Raw genomic sequence first — 24,961 nt, forward strand, 5'->3', positions numbered from 1 at the left:
TCACCGGAGCTTTAACAGGCAGGAATGACGATGGGAGCCGTTGGTTCCCAGCCTCCCTCTTGGCCCCGGGCCCTGGACCCTGGCATCTGCTGGGCTGGAGACAGGGTGTGAAGTTTCTCCCCTGAAGGTGAGACTTTTCCAGCTCAGGTTCCAGTCTGGGAGCCTGGAGCATCAAGGACAGGGAGGGTCCTGCTGTGCTTACGGCTCTTATCATCACACACAAACATCTACGCTAATCCTACATTCAGCTCGGAGAGGATTTTGTGAACAAGATGTTTTTGTTGTTGTTGTGCGTATGATTGATTGTTTGAGTGCAGTAACAGCATTGCCTATAATTATAGGCCTACATCATTACCATACATGCTGTCTCTATGCCTTAGTACACAGTGAATGGTTTGGTTTGGCTGATATTAAGGGCAATCTTGATGCCTGTGGTATAGTCAACTCAGGATCAGTTCACAAAATGACTTACGCACCAAACCAGAGAGAGATAAAGTAGGAGTGAGGCGAGACAGGGGTAAAGAGAGAATGAAGAGGAGAGAGAGGGGGATTAACAGAGTTACACTTCTAGAAGTGCATTAGTTAGACATGATATGGAGAGTTAGGAGTAAAATACCAGACTTGATATTAAGTGTGTCTGTGGTCTGTGCCAGACAAAGGCAGCAGTTATGCGAGGCAGAAGGAGGGTAATGCTAGACTGCCTACAGACAGGAGAGGAGGACGAGGGACAGGACAGGACATAAATCTCCCACAGCTTCTTCAGATAATCTGAGTGTTCACTGTTCCTGTTCAGCTCTCAGGGTAAACACTCGGACACACACTTACACCCCCCCATCATCTGGAAACCCTGATCGCATCTCACCACACACTCACTGGCATACACACACACACTCACTGACACACACACACTCACTGACACACACACACTCACTGACATACACACACTCACTGACATACACACACTCACTGACATACACACACACACTCACTGACATACACACACACACTCACTGACATACACACACACACTCACTGACATACACACACACACTCACTGACATACACACACACTCACGACATACACACACACTCACGACATACACACACACTCACGACATACACACACTCGTGTAGCTCAGCATTCATCAGCTCACTCACATCCAAAGTAGCCCTAAAGCACACAGATAATACCTCAAGCCGATACAAAATACACCTCCAACACGAAGCCACAAGCAGGCTTCCGGGAACACACTTGGTTATAGAACCCAGATAGATCTTATGAACTTGGATGAATGGAGACTTGGATCTGCTTGAATATGCCACATCCCCTATAATCTTATTTCAAACAGAAGAGTTTCAATTCTGAGATCAGTTGTGTTGAGTCAGAGGTGCCCTGGGGACTGTTCTACAGCTGGGCCTGGTGCAGTACAGCACAGAGCTAGCCTACATTCCTGGGCTCACCTGCATAATGACTCCCTCCTGCCATTCATCATGCTTGATAAGGCACAACCATTAGATTCAGCTTACAGTAAGATGCCTTTTGATGTGTTATGTTTTGTGCTGTTTGTCTTGGGTTGGATTCTTGTGTAGCTGCCAGGACCCTGTATTTGATGAAGGGCTTTATCCAATTATGTCTGATATTTAAAACAAAGGAATTCTTCATGGAATTACCGCGTGTAGACTGTTCTGCTGCCTGCCTGTGTGTGTGGGAGAGTTTGTAGGTTGATGGTTTGTAAAACGGTGTGCATGAGGGTGTATGTTTTTACCAGGTGTGGGAATGGAAAATATATTCCAATCATTTATTTATGAACAGAATCAAAATAAAGTTCTGAAATGGTTCAAACCTCCCAAAAAGTAACTTTTTCAAACTCTGAAATCTTTTTTTAATAAACTTTTTACATTTACTGTAGCTCAACATTAAATTACTTCATCAATGGATAGAGCAGCTTGCTAATGAGCGGGCAAACTATGTACATACATGCATTGGACAAGTGTAGTGTAGGGTGTGACTGAAATGTTGCGGGTGAGGAGAGCACTGAACATGAAGCTCTGGGCATCTTGTTGTTATGACGTGCATTATCTGAATGAGGCCCACAGAATTATACCTACGGAGGAGCGGCTTCTATGAAGGAACTTTGAATGTCTTTGAACTTCAGAGATTTGGCTTAACTGACGGTGGACCAGAGCTAGCCTTGGATCATGACTCTCAGTTCCATTACATTACTCATAATGCCGCCTGGAGTTCAAGAGCTAGACCAGAGCTAGACCAGAGCTAGACCAGAACTAGCTAGCCAACAAGCTTGTGTGTGCAGAGTGGCACCAGAATAACAATAAAAACACATCTTAACTTTTTGTCGTTAATAAATTCAATGTGAACGATAACGATAGTATTTTTTAACTAGCATGGAAAACGTTCATCCGAGTTGATCCAAAATGAAGTTCTCTAATTAAAAATCTCTCTAATTTCTGAATCACACCTGTAACATCAGTAGCTACTGTAGACTATGCTTTGGAGGAAGGGGGAGGGGCACTTAGCCTACACACACACACACACACTGGCAGGCAGATACTGGAATCAGTTTGAGTGACTGTAAGGGCTTTGCATAGGAGCTTTGTTGCATTTTTGTGGGACTGAAAAGAACATTTGAAATGTAACAGAATGTTATTGACTAGGGATGCACGATATATCGGTGAACATATTGAAATCGGCTGATATTAGTTAAAAATGCCGGCATCGGCCCAATGTCTAGTTTAACGCCGATGTGCAGAACCAATGTCAAAGCTGGCGTGCATACCTATATAACATAATGATGCCACACAAAATGTTGCACGACACGGGCAACACAGCATTCCTAACCTAGCCCACAATGTCTGCAGTGTGGATCGATGTCACGCCTTGGTCTTAGTATTTTGTGTTTTCTTTAATTATTTGATCAGGCCAGGGTGTGACATGGGTTTATGTTATATTGTATGTTCGTATTGGGGTTTGTAGTATTTGGGATCGCGGCTGATTAGGGGTGTTGTATAGGCTTGGCTGCCTGAGGCGGTTCTCAATCAGAGTCAGGTGATTCTCGTCTCTGATTGGGAACCGTATTTAGGTAGCCTGGTTTCGCTTTGTATTTCGTGGGTGATTGTTCCTGTCTCTGTGTAGTTTCACCAGATAGGCTGTAATTAGGTTTCACGTTCCGTTTGTTGTTTTGTATTTTGTATCGTTATTTCATGTGTCACTTTTTCTATTAAATTCATGAGTAACCACTACGCTGCATTTCGGTCCGACTCTCTTTCGACAAACGAAGAACGACGTTACAGAATCACCCACCACACACGGACAGAATGGCGTGGTTACAGGCAGCGACAGCAGGAGCAGAAAAAGGAGGACGTTACGGACAGCAATGGCATGGAGTATACGACGTGGGAAGAAATCGACAGGTGGGCGGCCGACCCAGAGAGAGTGCAGGAGCCCGCCGGGGATTCGCTGGAGCAATGCGAAGAGGGCTATAGGCGAATGGAGTCGAAAAGAAAAACACGGCGGCGCAGAGCGAAAACCGAAAGTAACCCCCACATATTTATTGGGGGAGGGCGCAGAGAGAGAGTGGCTGAGTCAGGAGTCAGACCTGAGCCTACTCTGCTTGTTAATTGTGAGGAGCAGCAATATAAGGACTTCTGGTTTTGGGAGATGATATTAGATGGAAAAGGACCCTGTGCGCAGCCGGGAGAATATCGCCGTCCCAAGGAAAAACTAGAGGCGGCTAAAGCGGAGAGGCGCTGGTATGAGGAGGCAGCACGGCGACGCGGATGGAAGCCTGAAAAGCAGCCCAAAAAAATTATTGGGGGGGGGCTTAATGGGCGTATGGCTATGCCAGGTAGGAGACCTGCGCAAACTCCCTGTGCTTACCGGGGGGCTAGAGAGACCGGGCACGCACCGTGTTATGCTATGGAGCGCACAGTGTTTCCAGTGCGGGTGCATAGCCCGGTGCGGCCCATACCAGCCCTTCATATTGGCCGGGCTAGAGTGGGCATCGAGCCAGGTAAGCTTGGGCAGGCTCGGTGCTCAAGAGCTCCAGTGCGCCTGCACGGTCCGGTCTATCCAGAGCCACCTCCGGTAGCAGCTCCCGGCACCAGGCTTCCTGTGCGTGTCCTCAATCCTGTAGCACCAGTTCCAGCACCACGCACCAGGCCTTCTGTGCGCCTCGCCTGTTCAGCACAGCCAGAGCCTTCCTTCCCTCCTGCGCTGTCGGAGTCTCCCGCCTGTTCAGCGCTATCAGAGCCTTCCTCTACAGCGCTGCCGGAGCCTCCTGCCTGTTCGGAGCAGCCTGAGCTGCCAGTCTGCAGAGAGCTGTCAGTCTGCAAGGTGCTGTCAGTCTGCATGAAGCAGCCAGAGCTGTCAGTCTGCAAAGAGCTGTCAGTCTGCAAAGAGCTGTCAGTCTGCAAAGAGCTGTCAGTCTGCATGACGCAGCCAGAGCTGTCAGTCTGCAAAGAACTGCCAGTCTGCAAGGAGCTGTCAGTCTGCAAGGAGATACCAGTCTGCAGGGTGCTGTCAGCCTGCATGGAGCAGTCAGAGCTGTCAGTCTGCATAAAGCAGCCAGAGCTGTCAGCCTGCATGGAGCAGTCAAAGATGTCATTCTGTTCGAAGCAGCCAGAGCTGTCAGTCTGCATGAAGCAGCCAGAGCTGTCAGTCTGCAAAGAGCTGCCAGTCTGCAAGGAGCTGCCAGTCTGCAAGGAGCTGCCAGTCTGCAAGGAGCTGCCAGTCTGCAAGGAGCTGTCAGTCTGCAAGGAGCTACCAGTCTGCAGGGTGCTGTCAGCCTGCATGGAGCTGCCAGAGCTGTCAGTCTGCAAGGAGCTGTCAGCCTGCATGGAGCAGTCAAAGCTGTCAGTCTGTTCGAAGCAGCCAGAGCTGTCAGTCTGCATGAAGCAGCCAGAGCTGTCAGCCTGCATGGAGCAGTCAAAGCTGTCAGTCTGTTCGAAGCAGCCAGAGCTGTCAGTCTGCATGGAGCAGTCAAAGCTGTCAGTCTGTTCGAAGCAGCCAGAGCTGTCAGTCTGCATGAAGCAGCCAGAGCTGTCAGCCTGCATGGAGCAGTCAAAGCTGTCAGTCTGTTCGAAGCAGCCAGAGCTGTCAGTCTGCATGAAGCAGCCAGAGCTGTCAGTCTGCAAAGAGCTGTCAGTCTGCAAAGAGCTGCCAGTCTGCAAGGAGCTGTCAGCCTGCATGGAGCTGCCAGAGCTGTCAGTCTGCAAGGAGCTGTCAGTCTGCATAGAGCAGCTAGATCCGCCAGTCAGCCATGATCTTCTAGATCTGCCAGTCAACCAGTCTCTTCCAGATCTGCCAGTCAACCAGTCTCTTCCAGATCTGCCAGTCAACCAGTCTCTTCCAGATTTGCCAGTCAACCAGTCTCTTCCAGATCTGCCAGTCAATCAGTCTCTTCCAGATCTGCCAGTCAACCAGTCTCTTCCAGATCTGCCAGTCAACCAGTCTCTTCCAGATCTGCCAGTCAACCAGTCTCTTCCAGATCTGCCAGTCAACCAGTCTCTTCCAGATCTGCCAGTCAACCAGTCTCTTCCAGATCTGCCAGTCAACCAGTCTCTTCCAGATCCGCCAGCCAGCCAGGATCTACCGGAGCCTACTACCTGCCTGAGCTTCATCTCAGTACTGGGCTTCCTCTCAGTACTGGGCTTTCTCTCAGTCCCGAGTTGCCCCTCAGCCCCGAGTTGCCCCTCAGCCCCGAGCTGCCCCTCAGCCCCGAGCTTCCTCAGTCCCGAGTTGCCCCTCAGCCCCGAGCTGCCCCTCAGCCCCGAGCTTCCTCAGTCCCGAGCTGCCCCTCAGTCCCGAGCTGCCCTCCCGAGATGCCCCTCAGTCACGAGCTGCTCCTCAGTTCTGTGGGGTTCTGGGTGAGGACTATTAGGCCATGGTCGGCGGCGAGGGTGGATTATCCCAGGACGCGAAGGGGAGGAACTAGGACATTAATGGAGTGGGGTCCACGTCCCGAGCCGGAACCGCCACCATGGACAGACGCCCACCCGGACCCTCCCTATGGTTTTGAGGTGCGTCCGGGAGTCCGCACCTTAGGGGGGGGGGGGTTCTGTCACGCCTTGGTCTTAGTATTTTGTGTTTTCTTTAATTATTTGATCAGGCCAGGGTGTGACATGGGTTTATGTTATATTGTATGTTCGTATTGGGGTTTGTAGTATTTGGGATCACGGCTGATTAGGGGTGTTGTATAGGCTTGGCTGCCTGAGGCGGTTCTCAATCAGAGTCAGGTGATTCTCGTTGTCTCTGATTGGGAACCGTATTTAGGTAGCCTGGTTTCGCTTTGTATTTCGTGGGTGATTGTTCCTGTCTCTGTGTAGTTTCACCAGATAGGCTGTAATTAGGTTTCACGTTCCGTTTGTTGTTTTGTATTTTGTATCGTTATTTCATGTGTCACTTTTTCTATTAAAGTCATGAGTAACCACTACGCTGCATTTCGGTCCGACTCTTTCGACAAACGAAGAACGACGTTACAATCGAGCAGTAAACAAGTCCAACAGTCATTTGAAAGAGGAAGAAAATTTCAGCGAGACAACTCAGAGGTGAAATCCGTTGCCCTTGACAATCAATCGTGAGCACCGGTACACACTACCAAGTGCGCTATTTTTCAGATGTTGCCCCACTGTAGTTACACAATAATAGCGTCACTGCTATTAGTTTCACGACTGACATTTGGACCAGCGATATCAGCCCCATGAGCATGCTGTGTCTGACAGCACAGTGGGTCGTCAAGGATTTTGTACTGAGGAAAATTGTATTGCATGCTCATGAATGTGCTGGTTCTGATACCGCTGCTGCCATTTCAATGGCATTTGAGAACGTTTGAAACTCGGAAACATGAACACACTAGCTACCTCCATTCGAACAGCTGACTTGAGAAATAAGCTCATCAACTGTGCCTAGAGAAGATGTGATACCCTCTGTCATGGCATTGAAATGCCCGATCAACAAAACTGCCGACATAGGTTGTGAACAAGCAATTCTGTGGCATTCTCTCATTACTGTGTCGCAACCATGCTCGATGCTAGGTACGAGGCTCGCTACTTTGATTACATACACACAGCTTGACCAGATGGAAACGGACACAGTGACAGTGCGCACCGAGGAAGAGAGGCCAGGGACAGACAGAGCTGAAACTTCACTGCTTGACATTTATGATGAAATACTGGTTGTGAATGAAACGACTGAACAAATGACCAATGAAACAGCACAGTAAGTAAGTGAAAGAAATAGGTTTTGATTATGTTTTACTGGTAACGGGGACATATGTAAATGCCAACAAAATAACTTTTTGCTTAGTGTGGTATGGTTTGTGTTTGTAACCTTTATTTAACTAGGCAAAGTCAGTTAAGAACAAATTCTTATTTAGAATGACGGCCTACCCCAGCCTTGATTCGAACCAGGGACTGTAGTGATGGTGTCACGAACGTCGTCAGGGAAATGACTGGACTGTAACGAGTGTCGTCGGAGGAGGAATCGGACCAAAGCTCAACGTGGTAAGTGTTCATGACTTTTATTAAACAGAACACTGAAACAAAAATGACAAAGAGAATAAACGAAACCTAAACAGTCCTGCCAGGTGCAAAACACTAAACAGAAAACAACTACCCACAAAACATAGGAGGGAAAACGCTACCTAAGTATGGTTCACAATCAGACAACGATAGTCAGCTGTCCCTGATTGAGAACCATACCCGGCAAAAACAGAAAAACAGAAAACATAGAAAAAAGAACATAGAATGCCCACCCAAATCACACCCTGACCCAACCAAAATAGAGACATAAAAAGCTCTCATAGGTCAGGGCGTGACACGGACCAAGGTGCAGCGTGGTGAGCATACATTTCTTTTTATTATGAATGTCGCCAACAAAAAACAAGAAACAACCAAAACAAACGTGAAGCTTACTAGGGCTATACAGGCCATTAACAAAGTCAACTACACAACTCAGGTGGAAAAAGTGGCTGCCTAAGTATGATTACCAATCATAGACAATGATAGACAGCTGTCCCTGATTGAGAACCATACCCGGCCAAAACATAGAAACAGAAAACATAGAGACTTTGTGTCTCACAAAGACACGGCGGTTGATACCAAAAATCTGGAATCATCAGGCCAAAGGACAGATTTCCACTAGTCTAATGTCCATTTATTTTTGCTCCTCAAAAAGATAATGGAGAGGTTCGGGTGGGTTTGTACATAAAAATGATGTCCTAGCCATTTCTGAATCCTAGTTTAGGAAGGCCACTAAAAATTCTGAAATATCCATCCACAATTACAACAATTAATCCATCTCTCATTTTTAAAAGTAGTAGCTCGAACTGTTTGGGCATAGACCTGCATAGTAGGACAGAACTCTGCAGGGTCTCTACAGTAGATTGCAACACCACCCCCTTTTAGCACCACCATCTCTCCAGAAATAAGTCTCTCACAGTTGTCGCTTGTTATAGACGGCCCTCAGCTCCCCAGCTGTGCCCTGGATACCATATGTGAATTGATTGCCCCCCATTTATCTTCAGAGCTCTTAATGTTAAGTGGGATATGGGATATGCTTAACACCCCGGCCGTCCTACAATCTAAGCTAGATGCTCTCAATCTCACACAAATTATCAAGGAACCTACCAGGTACAACCCCAAATCCATAAACATGAGTACACTCATATATATCATCCTGACCAACTTGCCCTCTAAATAGACCTCTGCTGTTTTCATCAAGGATCTCAGCCATCACTGCCTCCGTTATGGGTCCGTGGTCAAACGACCACCCTGTATCACAGGCAAACGCTTCCTAAAACACTTCTGCGAGCAGTCCTTTCTAATCGACCTGGCCCGGGGACCCTGGAAGAATATTGACCTCATCCCATCAGTAGAGGATACCTGGTTGTTCTTCAAAAGTTCCTTCCTCACCATCTTAAATAAGCATGCCGCTTTCAAAAAAGGTAGAACTAAGAACAGATATAGCCCTTGGTTCACTCCAGACCTGACTACCCTTGACCAGCACAAAAACATCCTGTGGCACGCTGCACTAGTTTCAAAAAGTTCCCGCGATATGCAACTTTTCAAGGAAGTCAGGAACCAATATACACAGTCAGTTAGGAAAGCAAAGGCTAGGTTTTTCAAACAGAAATTTGCATCATGCAGCACTAACTCCATAAGGTTTTGGGACACTGTAAAGTCCATGGAGAATAAGTGTACCTCTTCTCAGCTGCCCACTGCACTGAGGCTAGGAAACACCGTCACCACCGATAAATCCACAATAATCGAGAATGTCAATAAGCATTTCTCTACGGCTGTTGCAGCTCTACGTTTCAGCACCACAAAATGGTCCGCTGCCTGTTTTTTTAGTTGACTGTTAAAATGTAACTTTTGCATTATTTAGATAGGTTAACTTCCTTCTTAGGACATTGCATTTGGAAGTTTTTAGCATGTGAGATTTTTATTATCATGATTATTTTTAAATTAAAAAAATATTCATCATTCATTTGGGGTGCATTGTGGGGCCAAATAATATTGCTGGCGGGCCAGATTTGGTCCGCGGGCCACCAGTTGGGGAACCCTGGTCTAGGGTGTCTGGGAGGATGGAGGTGATGTGTGCCATGGCCTTTCATTGCACTTCATGATGACAGATGTTAGTGCTACAGGTAGTCATTGTGAAAGGTAACCATACGGAACAGAAATTATGGTGGTTAGCTTGAGACGTGGGACAAGGAGAGGTTGACTAGGATAAGGAGGTTGAAAATTACCATGAAAATTCCTGCCAGCTGGTCTGCGCATGCTCTGAGAACGCTATATGGAAAACCGTCCGGCCCCTTGTCCTTTACTCACGTCAGCCTCGGAAAAAGCGAGATCACCTAGTCCTCTTGGGGCAGCGGGGGCCCTCGTGCACAGTTTGGTGTTGTTTTTCGAAGTGTGCATGAAGTTCATTGAGTTCGTCTGGTAGAGAGGCATTGTTGGATAGGTCATGGTTAGGTCTACCTTTGTAGTCTGTAACGGACTATAGTCCCTGCTACTTGCGAGCGTCGGAGCCCTCGTGCATGGCTTGGTGTTGTTTTTGTCGAAACGAGGCATCGTTGGATAGATCACCGCTAGGTCTACCTTCCGTAATGGACTCTAGTCCCTGTCACATGCGAGCGTTGGACCTGGTGTAATAGGATTCCATCTTGTTCCTATATTGCGCTTTTGCCGGAGTGATGGTTCTGATGAGGTCGTAGCAGGACTTCTTGAACGCATTTGTGTCCTCAGCCGTAGCCTCGGGGTTGGCTGCGATAGCTCTGTCCTTTAGTTTAACGCGTACATAGGTGACTGACTGCATCACTGCCTGGTATGGCAACTGCTCGGCCTCCGACCGCAAGGCACTACAGCGGGTGGTGCGAATGGCCCAGTACATCACTGGGGCCAAGCTTCCTGCCATCCAGGACCTCTATACCAGGCAGTGTCAGAGGAAGGCCGTAAAAATTGTCAAAGGTGTCCACATCACCAACAAACTAGCATATGGCCCAAGCACTGCAAGACCGTCGTGAAGAGGGCACGGCAAAACCTATTCCCCCTCAGGAGACTGAAAAGATTTGGCATGGGTCCTCAGATCCTCAAAAGATTATACAGCTGCACCATCGAGAGCATCCTGGTTGCATCACGGCCTGGTATGGCAACTGCTTGACCCCTGACTGTAAGGCACTACAGAGAGTAGTGCGTACGGCCCAGTACATCACTGTACAGGACCTATATACCAGGTAGTGTCAGAGGAAGGCCCTAAAAGTTGTCAATGACTCCAGCCACCCTAGTCATAGACTGTTCTCTCTGCTACCACACTGCAAGCAGTACTAGAGCACCAAGTCTGGGTCCAAGAGGCTTCTAAACAGCTTCTACCCCCAAGCCATAATACTCCTGAACATCTAGTCAAATGGCTACCCAGTCTATTCACATTGCCCCCCTCCACATCTATGCATAGTCATTTCAATGAACTCCACCTACATGTACTTACTACCTCAACTAACCGGTGCCCCCGCACATTGACTCTGTACCAGCACCCCCCTGTATATATTGTTATTTTTATTTAAATACATGTTACTTTTATCTCTTATTCTTATCCGCATTTTTAGGGGCTCGTAAGTAAGCATTTCACTGTAAGGTCTACACCTGTTGTATTCAGCGCATGTGACTAATACAATTTGATTTGATTTGATAATCCAGGGCTTTTGATTGGGGACGCAGCAAACCTTCACTGTGGGGACGTCGGCGATGCATTTTCTGATGAAGCCTGAGATGGAGGTGGTTAGCTTGTCAGCAGTCTTGGAAAATATTCCAGTCAGCGCTAGAAAAGCAGTTTTGCAACATAGTTTCTTATTTATTGTGAGTGCGGCTGACATCTTTTGGGCCTTGCGAGGAATCCTGTCATCGACTTTTCGAGCCCCTGAGCCTGTGTAGGGATGTGTTTTGGTTTGGACTGTGTCTATTTTAGGATTTTAGTTTCTGCCACCCCCCTTTTCCCACAATGGAATTGTTAAATGTATTATCTTGTTCACCCAGTTCAGTAAGTGGTGGCAATACACACTATAGGTTGTAGTCTGCCATTAAACCATAAAGAAGAAGAAGAAGAAATAATAATGCGCTATTTGATTGACAGGGGGCGGAGCTTGGTGTGTGTGGGAAGCAGCCACAAGAGGTGAGAGAGAGATGACGAATGAGTAAACTATAGAAACAGACATTACGCACGGCTTAGAGGCGTTTCTAAATATTGCGTGCGATTATGAATCTTGTAGTATGGATTTTGCACTTTGCAATATTGCGATGTGAATTGAATTATTTGTGCAGCCCTAGTATGTATGTGTGTATATTTTGTGTTTGACTATGTGTTTACTTGAATGTGTAAGTGTGTGTGTGTGAGTGTAGAAGCCAGTTTTATGACTAGACAAGAGGGTCATATGGGACTCATAAAACCAAGGTTGAGGTTTCCCTCCCAGATCCATGTCCATGTGACAGGAGTACAGCTGTACGTTAAAATGTCTCACTCAGAGTAAAGAGAAGCATCTATCTCTATCTCTTTCTTGATCTCTCTTTACTCGCTTTGTCTCTTCTCCCCACCACTGTTATTATCAACATTCCTCCTTTTCTTTTCTCTTCCTCTCCCTCATCCTTTAGCTCTCTGTCCCTGTTTCCCTATTCTCTCTCTCTCTCTCTCTCTCTCTCTCTCTCTCTCTCTCTCTCTCTCTCTCTCTCTCTCTCTCTCCCCTCTTCTCTCTCTCCCCCTCTTCTCTCTATCTCTCTCTCTCTCTCACTCTCTCTCTCCCCCCTCTGCACTCTCTCTCTCCCTCTGCACGCACAGCCACAGTTTGTCTGTGACTCAGACCCACAGGTTAGTGATGAGGCACTATGTTGTTTTTAGGTGATGATGTCATAGAGACAGTTGTATTCCAGGGGTCCATGTGAGGGGATTCAGTTTCATGTAAAGGGGAGGATGAGACCATCCATAATGTCTCATCATGTCTCATGTGTCTGTGCAGTAAAAAATGAGTAGGGAGGTTGGAGGGTTACAGAGTCCAAATGCTGTTAAGACAGTTAAAGTCCTCTGTCTCCTGCTGCTCTATATCATCCATCTAAATTAAGAGATAACAACGACTTACTTCATAGTTATTTATAGAGGGCACATTTTTTGCAACTTTTTTTTGGAGACTCTACTGTATATCAAGCCTGTTCTGGCAGCGGATACCCAGCTAACAATTCTAGGGAGAGAGAACGTTTTTGTAACGTTACGTGTTGCTTCTGATAGAAACATACCCAGAACATGGTTGCCATATTCTCAGAATATCAGAAATGTATATATACAGTAATATGTCTGTACTTCCTCACATTTACCATTTAAGTAATGATGATGCCAGTTATACCAAAACAATACACAACGCAGAGTTCCATCTCCCAAGTTTTATTGTGGGGATAATGTATTACTAACAGTAATATATTACAGGTATATATTACTTTTTAAAGTAATAGAGTAATATAACGACTTACTGTCTTCAAATATTGTAATATTAATTAGAGTTTACAGTTTTTTTTTTCAAGTAACCCGTGTATTACTTTCAGCAGAAAGGTTTTCAGACCCCTTGACTTTTTCCTCGTTTTGTTTAAGTTGCAGCCTTACTCTAAAACTGATTAAATAAAAAAACATCCTCAGCAATCTACACACAATACCCCAGAATGAAAAATATAACAGGTTTTTAGAATTTCTTCCAAATTAATTACAAATAATTAGCAGAAATACCCTTTGCTATGAGACTCGAAATTGAGCTCAGGTGCATCCTGTTTCCAATTATCATACTTGAGATGTTTCTACAACTTGATTGGAGTTCACATGTGGTAAATTTAAATTGATTGGACATGATTTGGAAAGGCACACACCTGTGTATATAAGGCCCCACAGTTGAAGTGCATGTCAGAGCAAAAACCAAGCCATGAGGCCAAAGGAATTGTCCCTAGAAGTCCCGAGACAGGATTGTGTCGAGGCACAGATCTGGGGAAGGGTACCAAAACATTTCTGCAGCATTGGACGTCCCCACGAACACAGTGGTCTCCATCATTCTTAAATTGAAGAAGACACTTCCTAGAGCTGGGGGAGAAGGGCCTTGGTCCGGAAGGTGACCAAGAACCCGATGGTCACTCTGACAGACATCTTGAGGTCCTCTGTGGAGATGGGAGAACCTTCTAGAAGGACAACAATTTCTGCATCACTCCACCAATCAGGCTTTTATTGTAGAGGGGCCAGACGGAAGCCACTCCTCAGTATAAGGTACATGGCAGCCCACTTGAAGTTCGCGAAATGATACTTAAAGACTCTCAGACCATGAGAAACAAGATTCTCTGGTCTGATAAAACCAAGATTGAACTCTTTGGCCTGAATGCCAAGTGTCACGTCTGGAGTAAACCTGGCACCATCCCTACGGTGAAGCATGGTGGTGGCAGCATCAGCTGCAGGGACTGGGAAACTAGTCAGGGACAAGTCTCTGAATGTCCTTGAGTGGCACCAGCCAGAGCCCGGTCTTGAACCTGATCTCAGGAGAGACCTGAAAATAGCTGTGCAGCAACACTCCCCATCCAACCTGACAGAGCTTTAGAGGATCTGCAGAGAAGAATGGGAGAAACTCCCCAATTACAGGTGTACCAAGCTTGTAGCGTCATACCCAGGAACTCAAGGCTGTAAATCATTTCTAAAAACCTGTTTTTTGCTGTGCCAAATATGGGGTATTGTGTGTAGATTGATGAGGGACATTAGAATAAGGCTGTAACCTAACAAAATGCGTAAAAAGTCAAGGGGTCTGAATACTTTCTGAAGGCACAGTACCGTCTACTTTTAAAGCCTTGTCTCTATTGACCTCCCGAGTGGCACAGCGGTCGAAGGCACTGCATCTCAGTGCTAGAGGCATCACTACAGACCCTGGTTCGATTACAGCCTGTATCACAACGACTGTAATTGGGAGTCCCATAGGGCGGCGCACAATTAGCCCAGCGTCGTCCAGATTAGGGTTTGGCCCGGGGCAGGCCGTCATTGTAAATAAGAATTTGTTCTTAACTGACTTGCCTAGTTAAATAAATAAAAATGTAATCGTGACGCCTAAAATCAAATGCTCTAACAGGGGATAGCTAGCTAGCATAATGTCACAAGCATGATGAGCTCGCTAGTAACTTTAGTTAGACTTGATTGGCGTGCGTGCAAGCTAGCTACCGGTATGCTAGCTGGCCGGTAGCTACAATAGTGTCCACTAGCAAACATCTAACAGCAGAAGAAACACACTGCATTTGAAACAGTTAGCAATAATCTAATGAATTCAGGCCTTGTGAAATATAGAAGCTGATCTGGCTTTCAAGTCTGTCTATGAAAATGCCCTTTTGTTTAACAAACTTAACCAGAACCATGCATAATGTACATTCACTAATAATGACTAACTTCTTGTAGCTGTCTTTATAGAAACTTAACCCCGGTCTCATGAACAATCTCTTAAGCACAAGCCCACGAGCTAGTGAGGAAGTAGGCAGGTAATCTTTATTTTTGAAGTTTAGCCAACTTGGATCTACTTGCTAGCTAACAAGGGTAGAACAGATTAATTGTTATGAACACACCCTTCTGTCCGTCTCCAACTGTCTGAACAGCATGTTGGCCTGTCCACTTTGTTCAGATGATGAAATCAAGTGGCCTACCTTATTTCTCAGAATGAGAACGAGTTGCCAATTCCTTATATAATAGTTTTTTATTTGATTAAACACAGTCTAGACAGCTAGTATAACAGTCTGTGGCTAAAATACTGCTAGTGGTACCACAATGCCGCACACAACAGAATCTGAGCATTCATTTTCCAGAATCAATGTTCATTGATACTCCCAGTATAGTAGGGTATTCTCTTCAGTTTGAAGAGGAAACATAAAAAGGGTTTATTTAGAGAGGTTATGTTGTCTCCTAGTACAGTAAAATAATGTCTCAATGTATTTCAGTGTCCGTATGACCGACTCTGTTGGACCGAACCTCAAATGCAAATAGTGAGTTGAAACTGCTTGTTGTCAAAGGAAGAATTGGTCTTTCATCTTTGTTCCTGTGAGTGGCAGGAGGAGGAGCTTTGTGTGTGTGCGTGTGTGTGTGTGTGTGTGTGTGTGTGTGTGTGTGTGTGTGTGTGTGTGTGTGTGTGTGTGTGTGTGTGTGTGTGTGTGTGTGTGTGTGTGTGTGTGTGTGTGTGTGTGTGTGTGTGTGTGTAAATGGGAAGGTGCAGAGACAAAACCAAAAAAAGACAACATGAGAACAAACGCTCATAAAAATGTAATTCATTTTATATCTTGTCCAGCCCTATGTGGATGTCTGGTTCAGGTCCCAGGCTCCCAATGACTGTCATGATTATTTATTTACAAGTTCATGGCAATTTCCTCTTCAGTACCTGATAGAGCAGACCCAGAAGGTGTGGGCGTTCATTTCAAGGCCCCTGGGCGGTCCATTTACTTTGTGCGGTGAAAATCATGTGATGAAATCCTGTAATCCCAATAGCAATGCAATCCAAGGGTTGGCTGGACTGCAGGCCGAATGCCCGGAGCTGCTAATGGCAGGGCAGTAGGTAACTGAACAAGAGCTTGTTTGAACAATATAATATATCTTGAAACAGTCAAATGTTTTACCAATCATAAGTGGGGTACTGCCCCTAACACCCTAATGGACGGGCCACCAATGTCGCCTGGTGATGTCACGAGGTGAGAGGCCAAAACTCCATCCCACCAAAACTTGCAAAAAAGTCTTCAAACAGCTCTTACACTAAAAGGGCATTATCATAATTTTCACAATTTCACATTATTATTCCAACCTCATGATGTGGAAAAATATATACTGTTGAAGTCGGAAGTTTACATACACTTAAGTTGGAGTCATTAAAGCTTGTTTTTCAACCACTCCACAAATTTCTTAAATTTAAGTTAAAGTTAACAAACTATAGTTTTGGCAAGTCGGTTAGGACAGCTACTTTGTGCATGACACAAGTAATTTTTCCAACAATTGATTACAGACGGATTATTTAATTTATAATTCACTGTATCACAATTCCAGTGGGTCAGAAGTTTACATACACTAAGTTGACTGTGCCTTTAAACAGCTTGGAAAATTATAGAAAATCATGTCATGGCTTTAGAAGCTTCTGATAGGCTAATTGACATCATTTGAGCCAATTGGAGGTGTATCTGTGGATGTATTTCAAGGCCTACCTTCAAACTCGGTGCCTCTTTACTTGACATCATGGGAAAATCAAAAGAAATCAGCCAAGACCTCAGAATTTTTTTTTTAGACCTCCACAAGTCTGGTTCATCCTTGGGAGCAATTTCCAAACAACTGAAGGTACCACATTCACCTGAACAAACAATAGTACGCAAGCATAAACACCATGGGGACCACGCAGCCGTCATACTGCTCAGGAAGGAGACGCGTTCTGTCTCCTAGAGATGAATGTACTTTGGTGTGAAAAGTGCAAATCAATCCCAGAACAACAGCAAAGGACCTTGTGAAGATGCTGGAGGAAACAGGTAGAAAAGTATCTATATCCACATTAAAACAAGTCCTATATCGACATAACCTGAAAGGCCGCTCAGCAAGGAAGAAGCCACTTCTCTAAAACTGCCATTAAAAAGCCAGACTACGTTTTGCAACTGCACATAGGGACAAAGATTGTACTTTTTGGAGAAATGTCCTCTGGTCTGATGAAACAAAAATAGAACTGTTTGACCGTAATGACCATCTTTATGTTTGGAGGAAAAAGAGGGAGACTTGCAAGCCGAAGAACACCATCCCAATGTGAAGCATGGGGGTGGCAGCATCATGTTGTGGGGGTGCTTTGCTGCAGGAGGGACTGGTGCACTTCACAAAATAGATGGCATCATGAGGGAGGAACATTATGTGGACATATTGAAGCAACATCTCAGGACAAAGCTTGGTTGCAAATTGATCTTCTAAATGGACAATGACCCCAGGCATGCTTCCAAAGTTGTGGCAAAATGGCTTAAGGACAACAAAGTCAAGGTATTGGAGTGGCCATCACAAAGCCCTGACCTCAATCCTATGGAAGATTTGTGGGCAGAAGTTGAAAAAGCGTGTGCGAGCAAGGAGGCCTACAAACCTGACTCAGTTACAGTTCTGTCGGGAGGAATAGGCCAAATTTCACCCAACTTATTGTGGGAAGATTGTGGAAGGCTACCCTAAAAGTTTGACCCAAGTTAAACAAATACTAATTGAGTGTATGTAAACTTCTGACTCACTGGGAATGTGATGAGAGAAATAAAAGATGAAATTAATAATTCTCTCTACTATTATTCTGACATTTCACATTCTTAAAATAAAGTGGTGATCCTAACTGACGTAAGACAGGGAATTTGACTAAATGTCAAGAATTGTGAAAAACTGAGTTTAATTGTATTTGGCTAAGGTGTATGTAAACTTCCGACTTCAACTGTATATTTAAAACACAGGGATATCACGTTTTTTATTGCTCTGGGCCTTTAAATAAAGGTTAAATAAAATAAAAAATGCTGCCTGTTTCCAGAGACAGTCTTTTGTTGAAGGACTTATTCTTTGTAGAGAGAAAAAGGGCACATGAGAGAGAGAGAACACTGTAGGCTGATCATGCTGAGGCAAAGGATCAAAGCAGACACTCAGTCCTCATTTTTCTTTATTTTCCTGGATAGTCACCTGTTCAAGTGGGATAAGGAAAGCTTTTTGGGATTTTTTAAGTCCGTCAGTCAAGCACCTTATTTCCTTTTTTGTTCAAGCTGGGCTGAAGCCCATTTAGGTATGCTGTCTTTCTGCCAGGGATTTGGGGTTTAAGTGTCTCCATATAGTGCTGAAGTTCGCCTGACATGCTCACCATTATTGCTCCAATTACTGGGTGTTTTAAACCTGTGACTGAATGGTCTTTGTCCCCGTTCTCCTGGATTCCTGTATGTCCTTCCAGAGGTGATCTATCAAAAACTATACGCCACCACTATAACGAAGCAGAGAAGGTTGGGCTATGGGTGCAGATGTGTGTGTGCGTGCGTTTGTGTTTGTGTTGTCATGACGTTGGCCTGGGGGTGGGGGGGTAGGTTTATGACAGTCATAAATACCTCTTCCCCCCTTTTTCCTCTCTACCCTACTGATGTTACATTTGCAAACCCCTTGGTTAACATAGAGATTCTGGGAACATCAGAAGGTGTGGGGGAAATGAACTATATTGTGGTAATCCGACCAATTGAACATATGCGGTGGTACTTAATGAATATGATGTCAGTTCGGTTATCATCTGAGACATTCTCATCAATGATAAGATGACTTAAACTCTACAGTGGAAAATCAAGAGTTATCGGATTCACATGGAATTGTTGTTCAATTTAAATGTTTGAATATGAAATTATTCGTGATGGGATGAAATGTGATTTTAGCTTCTAAAATGTGAGAATTGGGTTTTCATAAGTTTAGGGCTCTGCTCAGTCAGTGGCCCGCCCCTGTGAAGAGTCATGGGTTATAAAACTTTTCAAACACAACCTTCTCGCTCCACGATATAGAGCCTTGACGACAATATAACCTCCTGTTCCGAGGATGTGAGGACGACGGTCCAATGTCAGAATGGTTCAGATAATAACTACAGAACGAAGCCAACATCAGCGTAAGCTTTGGTTGGGAATGGTATGAACTTTGAACTCTTATTCACTACAGAAGTGATACCTCCTAGCCGTTGAGTTAGCAACAGCAGCTGCAAACGAGGGTTAGGAAGGAATAGACAGAGTATCCCATCTATCACACAATGACGTTACTACAACGGATCCAATTGACCACCAGAGACATTCTTCAAAGGACGGTTTGGCAACACGGTCTTCTATCTACCACCAACCTACTGAAGCGCAGCTCAGAGTAAATATTTATTGCATTTTCCTTTTCCAAATGGGCGGTAATTTAGAATGCAAAAGATACTGTATTTACTATAGCACAGCTTCGCTCTTTGTTCCTCAGTCTTTCCACTCTTTCACTCAAACCCAGCCCCTTTTCTTTTGTGTAACAAGCTGTCATATCTATTCCGCCTGCCAGGGACGTTTTCCTTTATGACATAATTTGTAATCATGTGTATGTATGTAATTATGTGTGTATGTGTAATTCTGTGTGATTCTGTGTGATTAGTTAGGTATTTAGTAAATAAATCATTTGTAATGGTTGTCCGACGAGGAGGAGTAGTAGGAAGGATCTGAGGACCAATGCGCAGCATGGTTAACGTTTATGATATTTATTATAACTTAGAACACTAAAGAATAAAACAACAACGAGAACGAAATGAAACCGAAACAGTTCTGTCTGGTACAGACACAAAACAGAAAATATAATCACCCACCCCAACCATACTAAAACAAAGACATAACAAAAGAACTAAGGTCAGAACGTGACATAATTAAACCCAATTTTGTATTGCTGATTCAACTTGTGTGCCAGGGTTCGTGAAGATAACCAAGAATTTACAACTTTCAGATGAGACTGAATTAATATTGACTGCTATTGATGTAAAATATTACTAGGTCTTTAAGACCTAGAGTTCGGAAGATAACATTATTTTGTGGTGCCCCGACTCTCTAGTTAATTACATTTACATGATTAGCTCAATCAGGTAATATTAATTACAGAGAAATTATTTTATAGAATAGCATGTCATATCACTTAATCTAGCATAGCCAAAGAGGTTTTTGCTGTCATTGGCTTCAGATGGCCCTAAGTGTCTGTGACTTCCTCCTTGTCAAAAGACTACCCCACTCTTCTCTAACAGGCAGTAGTCAAATGAGATGTTTCATTGAGCCGGAAAAATCTTATAGGGTTGGAGGAAAAGACATTGAAAGGAATAACAGCAGACAAAGGTCAGGGGTCACAGTCATTGGTCTATGGATAGTTCTAAAGCATGTGACCTGGTCATGGATCAGCTGTGGATGCTTAGAATACTCTTTGTTGCTGTGGTCCATGTACATATTTCAGCAGAGGTTACAGCCTGGTCTCATAGACTAGATGTAACATAGTAAATGATATGTTACATTTGGTATGGTTACATAAGACAGGCAAAAACGATAAGTAGGGTGGCTGGTTGGGTTGGCTGGGGTGGATGGGTGGGCATCCACCCCACCCAACCCAACTCCTAGCCTAGCTAACGTTAGCCAGCTAGCTAATGTTAGCCACCTAGCTATTATTCATATCATACATTTTGCAAATTCATAACATACAATGCTGGGAAAAAGTATAGGTCCCCAAACTGATTTTTGAATATTTTTTATACTGAATGTTAGATCTTCAACGACATATTTGGTGAAAGGAACCTGAGTGAAGAAATAACACAACAATTACACACTTATTTCATGTATTTCATAAACAAAGTTATGCAACACCCAATGCCCCTGTGTGAAAAAGTAATTTCCCCCTTACACTCAATAACTGGTTGTGCTACCTACTTTTTTGTTGTTATTTGTAAACTCATGTTCCCTTTATCTAATTTTAGGTTTTGGTTGAAGGTCTGCTAACATTTAATGTCCAAATATGCAAAAATGGAGAAAATCAGAAAGGGAAAAAACACTTTTTTGCATTGTACGTTTTGCCAATTAGTAACATATAATACAAATTGTAATTCATCACGTCATACAAAATGGGTGATGGACATCCACAAATTAATAAATAAACATTAATAAACATCATACTAAACGGATGTCCTTGGATTTACTTACAGAATAATACAAAATGCCCTGAGACCAGGTTGGAAATGATGTTGCTGCTATTGCAGAAACCGTATTTAAGATGAAGTCTATCTCATGGTCTGAAAGCCTGTTATGAACTGTCCCTCTCTCTTATCCCTCTCTGGCCTGGCAGATGAAAACATACAGAAAGGATGTTTTATCAATCTCTCTCCATTTGAAATGCTGATTTCCAGCATTTTTAAGACAACTCGTTGTTTGTTTCCCCTCAGCGGAAAACCCGGCATCTTTTCCTCTCCATGTTGAACTCAAGAGTTTAGAGGTTTGAAAATGTTTAAACGAGTTCTCATAGATGTCTGTTTGGTTGTTTTTCATGTTGTAATTTATGCTCCTATCCAAGTGAACTTCATGAGTGGTCCTATTCTTATTTTGCTTTGGGAATGTGAAGGTTGTCATGGAAATGTTGACATGTACTGTACCCATTTTTGTATGATGTCATGTGACCTTGACATGGCCCTTTTTAAACAGTGAAATAGTCGTAAGTGGGTTTTGCGTACTTGTAAGCACGAATGTATGTGGTTAATGGGAGTTTCCATATTAAGTGGGTGTGTAATGTTATAATACTTGGGTTGGACAGTGTGGATACTGTACTGTAAGTGTGTGTGCTCCATATGGAAATGAGAGCTAATAGGGAGGAGGCCCTTCATGCTCTGTCAGTTGGCTAACATCTTGGAGCTCTCAGCCAGAACCGTCTCTTCCAGATCCAAACTATCTCTCTTCCTGAACCAAGCCTCCCTGAACACTGTGTTATAGCCCTAATGGATACAGAGGGGGCAGGCGAGCTTTTATACAGACCAGAGAGCACTCAGCAACAGCAGGCCTGAAGTTAACCTACTGTGGGCCAGCCTGGTATTAGTAATGTGAACATCTTGAATCAGTAAAACTCATCGTCTCATTAACCTGTGTTTTATGGTTACTTAAGCCGGAGGATACACACATAGTTCTTTTCATGTCTTTTTCACAGTAGTGTAGCTCCAATGGAATGGCTATGAAACCAACCCCTTTTATTGGGTAGCTAGAATTAACAAACTGTGAGAGAGCAGCATGACCCAGCCCATCATCGGTTTGTGTATTCATCTTCATCTTCGTCGGCCTGTGCGCACACACACACACACACACACACACACACACACACACACACACACACACACACACACACACACACACACACACACACACACACACACACACACACACACACACTGTCTCTGGTATGAACCCCTCCTAGCAACAACTACCACAAATAATTCCATCTGCTGCTGCTTCCCAGTGGCAGAGTCTCCACTGACACACACAGACCAAAATATCACTGGGCAGTTCACCCAATGTTATAAACCCCAAAACCTGAACCCCATACTGAGCATTTCACTGAGTGAAAAACTACACCCTTTCATGCTTCATTTAATGCTAGCCCCTGTGTCAGGCCTTGCCCCAGTGCACTAGAGAAACGTCAATCACTTTATTCACATTTCTAGCTCTACTGTATGTAAACTGTACAGTAAGCGTTTGGTGTGTGAGGTCTGCAGACAGTCTTAGGGCAGTGTATGCTCTTTTTGCAGAGCATGATCAGGCAAGGTTTACAGCCATCTGTCCCATACTGACCAGGTGCTGCCCACTCTAAGTGGATCTATTTCCATACCGTCCTAACTAAGCTATTTTAGACCAGGCCAAAGTGGCCTATTTCAATTTGGCATGCAAGATAAAATGTCTGATGTCACAAAGCACTGTTATTTTAAATTTCTCATCATTATACCACACACAGAATTAAGCCCCTAATGCCTTTATTTCCCTTCAAGTCATCTGGCTCTATGTCAGACCCAGAACTGAGGGGTATTGTTAGACTTTAAGATGACCAGTAGACTGTGACCCAGCCTGCTAAACTGACAGAATACAGACTGCATAGCACAGCTTTGTTTCAGTATGGGGAAAAAAACGTGACAATGAAGCTGTTAGGAAAACATTTGGCCCCACAAGCAGAATGGCATCTGAAACATACAAATACTACTGCCAGTGATGTTTCACCCCACCTGGATATGATTTCTATCAGGATGTACAGTACAGTACCAGGACCATCCTTATTTAGTCTCTTGCGTTTCATTGTTATTGACCCAGACAGAGTAATTGGGATGGAGTAGAGTTGGGGGGTTTAACCCCCAGTGTGTCTTAGCCTAGGGGACTCTGGACAGGATGTCAGCACCTCTCTTTCCCCCTTCCTCCATGGGTTCCTGGTCCAGCCACAGTGGACTCCAAAATGGGATCGATGTGTTATTTACTGATACTGACAGCAAGTGGGGGGAACACATGAGACACAGAGATTGAAGGAGAGTTCAACTGAAGTCATGCCAAGAGATCAGAGTCCGACTCACAACAATCTTGGTTGTTTTTAAAAATTGGACTGTCTCTCTCTCTCCTTCTGTCTCTCTCCACTTTCCGCTACTCCCTCCCACTTTGCTCTCTCTGTGCCCTCTGTGTGTGTTTCAGTGTTACTCAGTGGCAAAGTGTGTGTGTGTGTGTGTGTGGGTGTGTGTCAGTGTTTTTGACAGTGGCTTAGTGATAGTCAATGTCTCAGAGGTTGTGACTTTATTTAAATCTTCAATTACTTCACTTTAAGATAAAGGAAATTATAGGTGACATCATTCTTATATTCAATAACTTTGGCAGCACATCAGCACAGGTAAGAAACTCTGAACTTTGAACCCTGTTGTTGTTAATGTAGCCTACTTTAGTTTCTTAGTTTTAAGTTGACTTACTTGTTCATGTCATTGTTTGGTGACTCTGTCATATTTTATCAACTCATCTGCTTGTGTGGTTGTTATACAAATATTGGCAATTAATTTGGGTCTGGAATTAATGAATTTCTCAGAATATTTCAGGGCAAGACATTATTAGTCATATCAAGTAGAGTAGTGGTTTTGGTGGAGAAATTATAATGAAGTATTTGGTTACATGCTGTACATTTGTGGTATTTGATGGAAGGTTTTACTGGGGTTTTGATGCTGAACATGATTTTGTTCAGTGTTGGGTCATTCATTAACAAAAAAAGCTAAGCCTGTTTGTATTTCATCACCTCAGGGTACCCCTTGCCTCTCACACTGTTTTCCTACCCTTGTGAGGCTCTCGATAGTCCGTGTTTTTCCATTGGACTGTGTCATCTTATTTTGATGTCGTAGTTTATTTGGGAAAGCTGATTTGAGCATGGCTGATATCTACTGTAAATATTTATTGATTCGTCTTGCACTTATTTAATATGATAACAGACACCCATGAAATATGTACGGTGGAACTTTACTCTGTAGGGTAAGGATAACGTGTGTGTGTGTGCGTGTGCAACCCAGTATCACAGATTATTGTGAAATAGACGAGAATTGCTTATTGGATTTTTTTTTTGTATGCAGTACACAATATTGTATAGAGGAATGTGGGGTAAGTTGAGCCAAAGGGGTAAGTTGAGCCATCTGTGTTTCTAAGAAAACATACACAAAATGTATTATCTGACCAAATATTTAGGAAGAGGTCATCATTTCATGGAGTCTGTGAATGAAGGAACTACATGAAACAAAGTGGTAAGCAAGTCACGTCCAAAAAAACTGATTTTCACTAAAGTCAAATGAATTTTTTCTGTTAGAGGTTTCATGAAGCTTGTATCTAAACCAAAGTAGATAATTTTAAGATTGTTCTATAC

General features: G+C 44.0%; 1 protein-coding gene across 8 annotated transcripts in view; it reads left to right on the top strand.

The window, feature by feature from the left end:
- LOC118359050 (palladin-like) overlaps positions 1-24,961 on the top strand; it is a 128,516-nt gene that overhangs the window by 15,713 nt on the left and 87,842 nt on the right. The window contains exon 1 of one of the 8 annotated variants that reach the window (XM_052480319.1): positions 23,775-23,953. The exons of 6 other annotated variants lie outside the window; for them this stretch is intronic. Coding sequence is in view for 1 of the 2 variants with exons in the window: in XM_052480318.1 (XP_052336278.1) it covers positions 24,527-24,576 (50 nt within the window). In the remaining variant the exon portion in view is untranslated. Of the gene's footprint in view, positions 1-23,774; positions 23,954-24,470; positions 24,577-24,961 lie in introns of those variants that run through there. One more of the 8 variants, XM_052480318.1, reaches the window with a different exon arrangement.

The sequence above is a fragment of the Oncorhynchus keta genome, chromosome 26, assembly GCF_023373465.1.
Source record: "Oncorhynchus keta strain PuntledgeMale-10-30-2019 chromosome 26, Oket_V2, whole genome shotgun sequence".
Taxonomy (NCBI): Eukaryota; Metazoa; Chordata; class Actinopteri; order Salmoniformes; family Salmonidae; genus Oncorhynchus; species Oncorhynchus keta.